This window comes from Humulus lupulus, chromosome 3 (assembly GCF_963169125.1).
Source record: "Humulus lupulus chromosome 3, drHumLupu1.1, whole genome shotgun sequence".
NCBI classification, from domain to species: Eukaryota; Viridiplantae; Streptophyta; class Magnoliopsida; order Rosales; family Cannabaceae; genus Humulus; species Humulus lupulus.
This window is the reverse complement of record NC_084795.1, coordinates 264,936,524-264,948,171: the sequence shown is the minus strand read 5'-3', so window position 1 is coordinate 264,948,171 and position 11,648 is coordinate 264,936,524. Positions and strand designations below refer to the sequence as shown.

The following is an 11,648-nucleotide window of genomic DNA, read 5'->3' as shown; positions in this document are numbered from 1 at the left end:
ACAATAATAAAACAAATTCTCATATGTATACCACTTGTAATTTACTTTTAGGCACTAAATCAATTTGAAGTAAAGGAGTTTGTTACTATGTAAAAGTTAATGTTAAAAATTGTTTTTATATAAATGCATATATGGTATTAATCTTAGGGTGAAATATGTAGACAAATAAGGGTAAGTAGTAAAACTAGACAATTTTTTAATGTTTAGAATTTCTATAAGATGTTTAATGCGTCTGCTGGAAGATTATTTTGTAAAATATTATATTAGAAAAGAATGTTGTGCAAAATAATTATTTTATTTTTCTTAAAATTATTACTTTGCCACACAACCCCATTCAATATATACATATTAGTATGTAATTGGATGTCTAAATAAAAAATCCGTCACTTCATACTTATTTAGTTAATTTTTAAGAACTCAAAAGAAATTAATATATTTGTTAAGAAAATAAAATTTATATATAATTTTAGGAAAATTTACAAATATACATGTAATCCATAAAATATTTGAACAATGCCATTAAGAAAAATAACTACAAAAATACATATTTTTTTAATCAAAATATGAATTAGAAAAATAGTAAATACAAATTGATAATTTTGTAAGAAATATTTATAAAAAATAGTTACAATTGACATTTTTAAACAACATTTATAGACTAATTCAGAACTAAAAAACACATTGTTTATAACAAAGACTTATATGATCAATTTTTTTTTTAACCAAAAAATATATATGTGTAACTAAAGTTTATAGAACTAATTTATGAATTTAGTTAAGTATTTTTTTAATTAAAATTTAGAGTAACACGACATTTTATAAAACAACTAAATTATAACTAAAGTTTACAAGAATGTTGTATTGCATAAAACAACTAGATATGTAATTTATCAATATGTATATATTTTTTTATACGTGGAGAAATTATAACCAATTTTTTTTATATAATGGTGTACATGATAGTTATAGCGGACATCCCATTAATTTTCGAAAAATTACAAATAATTTATGGTGCTGAAATCGGGGTTCAAACAATCTATTTTACACTCATATAAAAAAAAAGCATGCATACTTGCAAATGACTATTTAATGTTGGGGTTTTATGTCCTAATTAAAACCCAAATTCTTTGTAATCTCATTTTATTATTAACAAAAAAATAGAAATCATTTTTTGACTTGGTCAATCACTTTGCTCGCATGTTTTATTTTCATGATTATTTGTTTAATATAAACTTCTATTAAATCCCGAGCATATAAGGAACTAAGTGTTTTAAGGATAAAATACAATGAGGGGTAAAACGGTATTTTAGTCATATCTCATTGTAGACCGTCTATAGAGGATTGAGTGACAATTATGGTTGTAACAATGGATAATTAATAGCGTATCTATATTTTTTATAGAGCGTTCTATGAATTCAAGAGTGCAATTCCGAGTCTATAGTAGAGTCACGAAGAATTAATAAGTTAATAAATTTATTTGTTAGATTTATGATAACTTATTGGAGCTTGATTTCATAGGTCCATGATCCCCATTGTACCTTGGATAAAATCATCTTGATGGTCTCAATTAGTTGATTTAATTATCAATTAGAATGATCAAAGTTGACCAGGTCAATTTTGGATAGTTTCACAGAGTTGTATAATTTTGAGAAGAAAAGAGAAATTATGGCAGATTTAGTAATTAAGATAAATTTGTATCTAAATTAATAAATAAGTTTAAATCAATGTTCAAATTATAAATAATTTATTTGATAAATGATTTAAATAATTATTTAATTAATTAAACCAATAGAAAATAATACATGCCTTGATTTTAAGTCCAATGGGCTTATAATCAAATGAGAAATTTCACGGGCTTAAAGCCCATGATAATTTCGACCTAGGGCTTTAAAATAACTATTATTTTATTGATTTTTTAATTAAATTAAATGACCTAATTGAGTCTATAAAATGAGTGCTTAGAGAGAAGTCAAAACATAAGTTTAATCACTGGTTTTCTGATAGTTTTAGATTCTCTTTAAACACAAGTTCTTTTCTAACCTCTTTGTTATTTTCTCTTATTTTCTCTATATCTATCTCATGTGTTGAGAATTGCCCACATTAGTCTAGGTGATTCTAAGGATACATTGGAAGATTGTGAATAAAATAGAAGATCGGTTCAGTTTCTTGATAAAACTCTGCGACAGAGAGGACACAAGAGTTAGAAAAACTGAAGGAAAGACTCTTTCATTCCGCTGCGTATACTGTAAGTATTCTATTATTTGTTTCTCTTTGAATTCAATTTTAGAAACATGTTTTAAGCTATCTCGTATTAATTTGTTTAATATTAGATATACATGAAAATAAATAAAGATCATGCATAAGTTTCCCAACATTTAAACCCTAATTTCGACACTATAAATTATTTTGAATTTCTTGAAAACTGGTGAGATGTTTGCTATAACTACAATGTACATCATCTTATAAAAAAATTAGGTTATAATTTCTCGTTATGTCAAAAACAAAAAATGTTTCAACGACAAAAATAGTAAAGGAAAAAATGATGTTCCTCTTTAAAATTTTCCTATATATTAGGTAAAAGTAACGTACAATGCACATTTGCTTAGTTTTATTTAGAAAATATATTAGTTTATTTTTTATTCTATTTTCTAATTGTCATTTAAATTTTAAATAAATAAAGAATGTCTGGATAAACAAAATATATTAAATGACAAAATAAATACTTAATAAAAGAAAGAAAGAAAATAATAAATTTAAGTATATAAATATTTTTCGGTTATAGTTTTGAAAATATAATGGACCAAATAATTTAAATACTTTAATATAAAATTTTAAAATATGCGATGGAACTAGTATCGTTATCGGCATTTATATTTTTGGTACGTAGATAAATTATAATTAAAATGATCTTATATGATGATGTATATAATAAATATAACAGATATCTTACTAATTTTTAAAAAAATTAAAATAATTTACGATGTTAAAATTAGAATTCAATCAATCTATTTTGCAGTCGTACAAAACATATCATGCATACTTGTAAATGACTATTTAAATCATAATTTCTAAGCTCCACAGAGCAAAAATGATGCCCTCCCAAAAATTTTCTTATATTTCAGCCGGCAATTTGGAATTGACCGATACATTTAATTGGATTGTTTTGTTTTGATTTCGTACACAGCTAATTCATTTTTTTTTTAAGAAAAGAAAACACAACTAATTCTGATAACACACGGTGTCCCAAAACAAAAAGATGATGAAGGTACCATTGGAAATAAATACAACTATGTATATTTATATTTATGCACCTAAACAAGGACTATAGGAGGAATGTTCAGTGTAACTTCCATAAAAAAGAAATACTCGACTAAATAATACTTACCCCACAACTAGACAAATTAAGTGGTAAAAAGAAGGGTAACACAACCAGACAAATTAAACTGTATAATAATAACAAAATATCAACAAAATTATATAATATAATAAAAATAATAATCCAAAGACAGGTAACAAAATTAAGTTGAATATAATAATTAAAAATATAAGTAAAGGAAATGATAGATCCACCAAATAAAAAAAAGCAGTGACATTTGTATGGAGAGCAGCCTCACGTGTCGGTGAGAAGTCGATCAAGAACTTATATATTATTATTAGTTGTATATTTTTAATTAGTAATAATAAGAAAGAGACAAATTAATAAGACTCCACATGAGTGAAGAGCTATCCATTATAAGCTTTTCTTTTTCTATTCCTTTCAAGGCCTCATAACCTAACAACTCCTAGTACACTAGTCTTTCCTCTTTCACTCTCTCTCTCTCTCAGCTTTTTCCTTCCTCTTCCTTTGAATACAGGAAGGAAATTGGTTTTCCTCGGAGGAAGGAAATCAGTAATACTACTGGTGTTGATATTGGATTTGAGATTGTTTATCATAAATATATAGTTCTGGCCGGGTTAAGGAGCGTAGAAGTTAGAGTGGGTGGAAGGTATCAGCAGAAGAGAAGAAGGAAAAGTAGAAGGAAAGTGAAGAAGGTGAGAGATAGTTTGATGGATTTCTGGAACAAGATGGTTTTCCCTGTTCGTCGAGTTTTTCTTGCTATCACTTCTCGTCTTAAGCCTCAAAAATCTGGTATGTATTTTCCTTTCTTCCCAAATACCTTTTTTCACTTGCTATAATAAATTAACAACAGTTATATAATACTTGGCTAATATCTTCTGTAAAGTGGTGGATGTATGATTCTTTTTCCAGTTTCCTTTTCTTTCTATTCCATTAATTCACATTAGTTGCGTAATTTTAAAATTCTAATATGTTTTATTATAATTTTAGGGATTTTATTTTGCCAGGATATTGACTCTGTAATTTGGCCATTTTGTGTTAAAATGAATAAAGAAAAAAAACTACAGAGATAAAATTTTGAATTTTTTTTTTGTGATTTACACATGAAATATGTGGTGGAATATAAAATAGTTCAATAGTTTATTTCATTTTTATGTGAAAATATTCATTTATTACTTAAAAAAGCATAAAAATCTACTCATAAAAAGTATCCATTAAATCAGGTTAAATTCATTTAATATTCTAGAGATGGATGTGATAGGCCACCCTCCTTTTAAGTCCTAGATAATTACGAAAATATTCTAGTATATAATTTTCTAGGCACATTTGTCTTATATTGGTAATTAATTCAATATTTTTTTCTTTCTTTTAATTTTTTTTAATTAACCTACAAATAAAAATACAGGCTTAATTAGTGGAATAATACATTTTTGTCATCAAGCACTATCGAAAGAACTGTTTCAAGTCTTGAGTCTAACTATATAGACAATTTCAATTTTGATGGTTGTGTAACAACACAATATAATTCTGGAACATACTAATACAACAAATACATGTTTTACTTTATATACATAAATAAATATTTTGTAAAGTAACACTATGTGCTTGACCCAACTATATTTTCTTCTTAATTTTTAATTTATTTGATGCATTGGAGAGAGATGGCTTCATTTTTTATTGTATAAATGGTCAAGTTGCATCAATAAATTATTTAAGTAATATTTTTAGGGGAATTATTTAAGTAATGTCACATCTCCTAAAATAAACATCTTTCTAAATATACAAGTAGAGATACTCAATCTAAATAGTCCACGTTTTCTTTAATAAGAAAATACAAGTATTTTAATTCTCAATATTATTCAAAAAGCTTCTACAATTTGTGGTCCACGTAGAACATAAATTTTGTCGAGAGCATATATGATATCATATGACCCATTATTATACCTTTTCTTATGCATGACTTCTCAATAATGATCTCTTTATTAACAAAATCCCCCATTGAAAAAAAATATCACAATAATAATAATAATAATAAAGAACAAAGAATTGAAACACATTCACATGCCCAATCATCGCTCTAATAGGGCAGTTTTACCCCAACATAAGATAGTACTATTATTGATACGATAGATTTATCATGTTTAAGCAGAGCAACAAATCTGAATTTTATAAGAAAAAAAAGTTACTAATACAGTATGATATATTTTTTTCTTTTTCTTTTTCTTTTTCAACTTTAATATGTTAAACAAATCAAGAGATTTAAGGCTTAAAGTGATATGAGTGCTTTTATATCCACTAGACTAAATCCACTTAAACGACAAGAAGAACATCAATATTTCTAGGAGGTCATATCACTAAGTTAGATCTACTCAAGGAAAAAACAAATCTTATTTTGGTGTTTATACATATAAATATATAAATATTTGTATATACCATCCATTACTCAATACCCAATACTTATTTAGTGATGGTGCCGAAAGAAGGATCATAGACGATAGGATCAAACATCTTTTGCAGTGCAACTTTATGCCCAAGTCGCTTTAGTAAATGCCCTCATGACGAAAGAAAGCCATTCAAAAAAAGACATTATTCTAACATTTAACTTTTTGCCACAAACAATCCTCAACACACATTCTGACCCCTACTTTGATTGATCTTTGTGACCATAATAACCATCAATATATAAGAATTGTTTCATTGGTTATTCTAGTTACATGTTTGGTGGTGCTTATAATTTCTCTGATTAACTAGATGAATATATAAATAGATTCCTCTAATGACAAAATGTGGTGTAACTATATAGAAAATATGACATCACAATTTCTTAAACTTTTTGTCACATCAAAACGTGTGTAGTTGCACTAATGTGGTGTAACCATATATATCCACATATATTAAATAGATGCATTCTTGACCAACTATGAGGTGGGTTACTATGACATCACTACTTTTAGGTAGCTTGAATTTAACACTATGTTTGCTTAATAAGAGAGTAAAAATGTGTAGGAAAGAATACAAAAGATATCTTATTATTATTATTTTTAATTGGTTAGTGAGGATGATTTAGTACTTTAGCATGTAAACTACACTAATTTTTTTACTCTTTCACAAATCTATTCCATCTCATTTTCACTGCTACCAATTACACACCTTTCACTCTCTCCAATTTTCTCTCTGAACTTCTCTTTCCCCTCTTAATTTTGTTCTCTTAGTCCTGTTTTGGGTATATTTATAAACTCCAAAAAAAAAGAGTATAAATGCAATATTTAAAATGAAAAGTGAGTAGTTATAGAAATATGTTATATAAATAAAAGGGGCTTTTTTTTATTACATAGAAAGTGATCTAAATATGTTTGGCCTAAATATTGTAGGTGTTGGGCTATTGAAGCTTCACGATGATGTACAGACGTGTGGCTATGAAGACGTGCAAGTGATGTGGGAAATACTGCAAAGATCAGAATCAGAAATGTTAGGAAGTAGTCATAATAATCATCATGATCATGATAATGAGCAACCGAAGCGCAAGCACAGATTGTTTCAGAGAGTTTTTGTATGGTCTAACCAAACTACACACCACCAATAATCAACTACTGCTTTCTCACCCAATCCATAATATATATATTTATATGATGAGTACAGTAAGTACATCACTATAATCACATACCAATATCTGAATATATATATAACTATATTGATGCAAATAATGTTCATTGACAGAAACAATATATCTCAGTAGCATCACATATAGTTCACTTGTTAAATAAAAGCCTAAATACGCATTCAAGGTGTATCAAAATTGGTATGATAAATGAAAGATTTACTGTTACTTTTTCCTCGAAACTGTTATTTATTTTTCTTTCTTTCTAACGTCTTTAAATCACTAAATAAATTTTACTATGTGTTTTGGCCTCTAGCAATTTTAGTCTCTCGTTTTGGTGGGAATAATTCTGTCATCAATCATCTACTCATCTTTCAAAATACTTGCTTCTAATTTTTACAATACAATACATATATTAGATTTTCTATCTTATTTTTTTACATTATTTAAATATTATATCTTTAATTCTTTTTATTAATTAAAATAATATAAATGAATAAAAAACTAATAAATTTGGAAAGAAAGAAAGAAAAGTGAATACAAAAATATTTGAAGGAACTCTAAAAATTCTATAAATGTAGAGATGAAAATACAAAATGTGAAGGAGCTCCAAAATAGAGCATTGATATAAAAGTGCTATAGGAGAGTGATTTTCACAAGTTTCTCTATAATTATAGAGAACTCTCTTTTTTAAAGAAGCTATTGGGAATGCTCAAAGAAATAAAAGAATTTACTGTCATAAAAACATGAAACCAGAGAATTAAGTTAGTTGGAACAAATGTAATTATAAGGGAAATTTGATTTTTAATGCAATAAGTGACATTCCGTTTCAAGAATACCTTATCCCTATAAGTCTCTCGTTTTGGTCCTACTAATGCCGTTACTATCCAAAATACTTGTGGCATAATTTTCCCTATCTTTTTCTCATAGTCTTCACTCTCTATCTCTTATTTCCCTCTCTATCTCTCAAACTCTCATACACACAAAAAAAGCCAGCCACCATTAATTTGCATTTCGGATCTAGGGGCAAGTTGTGAGTCCTTTCAAGTCAAGAAACTTTATTTTGGATTTCGGATCTAGGGGAAAAAATCGTATGGGTAAGTATATATTTGTTATATGTAGTGAGGAAACTTGTTTGGCTACATTACTTGTCTTATTTCGAACAGATCTGTGTATGCAATTCATGTTTTATTGCAATTTTTCACGGAATGAATTTTGGATACTTCGTGCATTTTTTTTCTGGATTTTTTTCCTGCCTCGATGAGTTTCGATGAAACTCGACAGGTCTCGATGTGTTGCATGCATGCTGGCTTGATGGTCCTCGATGGACCTCGACGTGCCTCGATAGTGTTAGGATGTTAGTACCTCGATGGTACTCGATAAAACTCGATACGTGTAGTATAAGAGTTTAATTGGATTTAATAACTCGATGGTACTCGATTGTACTCAATAAAACTCGATAGGTGTATAAGAGTTTAATTGGATTTAATAACTCGATTGTAATCGATTGTACTCGATAAAACTCGATAGGTGTATAAGAGTTTAATTGGATTGTTTGCCTCGATTGTACTCGATAGGTGTATAAGAGTTTAATTGGATTGCTTGCCTCGATAGTCCTCGACTGTACTCGATAAAACTCGATATGTGTGACCTCGATAGGACTCGACATATATCGATAGAAATCGATATTTTCTGTTTTATGTTGTAGTTTAACTTTTTGTCCTTTTTTTGTTTTTTTGTTTTTTGCAGATTCGACTGCTTCCGTATTTGTTGCATTCAATGGTGTTTGGGAACTCGAAAATAAGGATTGGATTTTCAGAGAAGCTGAAAATCAAGTTTTTCCCGTGGAGAAGGGTGTGACATATAAGCAACTGCTTGACATGCTGTACGATGAGCTTGAAGTGGATAAATGTGTGCAGGACTTGAAAATTGAGGTCCCGTACACATGCCTATCACAATCCGTCAAACCTACCGTTATAAAAAATGATAGGCATGTGCGTGCATTCATTGGGTTAGCATCGAAATCTGTAGAGAAGCTCATTCCTCTATGTGTCACATTGATTAAGAAGGGAGGTGTAAGAAATGCATCGGCTTCTGCCAGTGTTAATAAAGAAGTTCGATTTGAAGAGAACATTTCTCCTCCATGTCATGGTTTCAAAGGAACTCAAGGTGATGTTGGAACATGTGTTCCCGAGACAAATCCAGATGTCATAGTCCATGATGATATCCCGGTTAGAGATCCTTCATATGTGCATGACACGGCGGAGTGCGATCCCTATGGCTATGAACCTCATGTCAACGACGATCCTGTTGCTGATGCAACAGATCTTGGTGGGCCAGATGTTAGGGCAGATTTTCCAACACAGAGTTCAGATGTTATGGTAGATATGGAGCGCAGAATAGAAGACTAGCAAACACCTGGGACCAGCAGTAGTCGTCCAGGTCCAAGTAGAACCGATGATAGTTTTAGATGGAGTTCTCCATTGGACTTAGGTGAAGATCGTAGAACATGGAGTGCTCCCATGTTCACCAAAGAGGATATAGAGGCCTCGCATCAACATCATTCCTCAACCAGCAAAGCTTCAGGAGAATTGCACCTTGGGAAGTTCTTTCAGAACAAGCTTGAATTGAAAACCAAAGCATCTATATTTGCGATGAAGAATAATTTTGAGTTTATGGTGAAGAAATCTGGGACTGATGTGTGGTACATTACCTGCAAGGATCCTAATTGTGGTTGGAGATTGAGGGGTAAGAAAAAAATGCGATCTGAAATGTTCGAGATTACTGTATACAACGAAGTACACACTTGCTCACAAGAAATTCGAGATAAGGACCACCGTCAAGCATCACCGTGGGTTGTTGGGCACCTAATCAGGAGGAAATTTGCTACCGATGGTACTCTGTACATGGCAAACAACATAAGGGAGGACATGAAGCACCATTTTGGGGTTGAAATGAGCTATGAGAAGGCGTGGAGATGTAGAGAAAATGCTCTTATGTATGTCAGAGGGACACCTGAGGAATCATACTCCAAGTTACCTAGATACCTGTGTCAGTTGGAGCATAAGAACCTAGGTACAATTACTGATTTTGTAGCAGAAGATGGTCGTTTCTTGTATTGCTTCTTTTCCCTCGGTGTTTTTAGGTGTGGTTTCCAGTACTGTCGTCCTGTAATTTGTGTGGATGGCACATTCTTGAAGAATAAGTATGGTGGCCACATGCTTTGTGCTGTTGCGTTGGATGCAAAGAACCAGTTGTTTCCAATTGCGTTTGCATTGGTGGACAGTGAGAGCCATAACTCTTGGACTTATTTCATGAGAAAATTGAAGGAAGACATAGGGGACGTTGAGAACCTTGCTTTTGTATCGGACAGGCATAAAAGCATTAATCATGCTTTGGACCTTGTGTTCCCAGATGCGTATCACGGTGCATGTTACCATCATATCTGTATGAATGTTGTGATAAAATTCAAACCTGACCACGTGCAAGACATCATGGGGTGTGCAGCGTACGCATTTCGAAGAACGAAATTTCACCAGTTCTTTGACAAGATTAAGGTAATTGATCCGCCCATTGCTCAATATCTAGAGGGAATTGGCTTTGAAAGGTGGAGTAGTGCTTATTTTCCTGGTAACCGATACAATATCATGACGAGTAACTACGCAGAAAGCTTTAACAATAAGACCAAGGAGGCAAGGAGCTTTCCAGTCGCCACTTTTCTTGAATTCATAAGATTCACTCTTCAGTCTTGGTTTGCAGATAGACGTGAAAGAGCTGCAAAAGCAACAACTGTGTTATCACCTGAGATGGAAAAGGATTTGAAGCAAATAGGTGATAAAACAATCTTTTTAGATGTCCAAGTCCTTGGTCATCACAAATTTCTTGTGGTCAATGGTAATGGTGATGGTGAGGTGAACTTGGCCACAAAATCATGCTCTTGTGGCATGTTCCAAACCATTGGGATACCCTGTGTACATGCTTTTGCTGCAGCTAGAAAAAGAAGCACAAACATTTACTCATTGTGTTCCCCTTACTATAGAATCGAGGCATTGAAGGACACTTATAAAGATACTATTTACCCTGTTGGGAACGAGGATGAATGGGTAATCCCTGATCACATCAGAGATACGGTTGTCGGTGTCCCCGCTGCGAAAACCCCTGTAGGAAGGCCCAGGAAACAGAAAGTGGGTAGGCGAAAGACAAATCGCTATGCTTCACGCGGGGAAAAGATTGTCAAGCCATGTAAGTGTAGCAGATGTGGTGGTAGTGGACACAATAGGAAGTCATGTAAGGCTAGGATTTAAAATATTGTGTTATGTAATTATTTAATTGATTTTGTTGCATTTATCATATGGAATACTTCGTCTAATACTTTGTGTGTTTGGATGTCGAGGCAGACACATCATGTGAATTTAATATTTTTTTATTTAATAACTTTTTCAAAAAATATTGTTTGGAAAAAAATAATATACAAAACTAACTATATGGTATACTATACAAGATGTGTAAGACAAAAATGTAAAAAGCATCACGGGGCCAAATTCTGATAGAACAGGTCCACACACCACTTGGTCCTGAAATGCTGGATGTTCTCATCGATAACAGTATCGAGTGGTAGCCTGGCAACCAGATGCTCGATATGTTTGATGGCAAACATACCACAATCCCCACTGCATATAATCGATTTTGTGTCAATAGAAGATAAAAATAACT

General features: G+C 31.1%; 1 protein-coding gene across 1 annotated transcript; it reads left to right on the top strand.

Moving 5' to 3' along the window:
• Window positions 1-3,753: 3,753 nt before the first annotated feature.
• Window positions 3,754-7,170, top strand: LOC133824017 (uncharacterized). Its single transcript, XM_062256877.1, has 2 exons — window positions 3,754-4,129; window positions 6,709-7,170. Exons 1-2 carry the CDS (start codon window positions 4,048-4,050, stop codon window positions 6,918-6,920), a joined length of 294 nt encoding a protein of 97 aa, XP_062112861.1. The 5' UTR covers window positions 3,754-4,047; the 3' UTR covers window positions 6,921-7,170.
• The last annotated feature ends 4,478 nt before the right edge of the window (window positions 7,171-11,648 follow it).

Bases quoted from the DNA above. Each gene is read 5' to 3' on its own strand.
- LOC133824017 (XM_062256877.1), top strand. From the start codon at position 4,048: ATGGATTTCTGGAACAAGATGGTTTTCCCTGTTCGTCGAGTTTTTCTT. The intron at 4,130-6,708 runs GTATGTATTTTC...TAAATATTGTAG, and splicing joins TCTTAAGCCTCAAAAATCTG to GTGTTGGGCTATTGAAGCTT.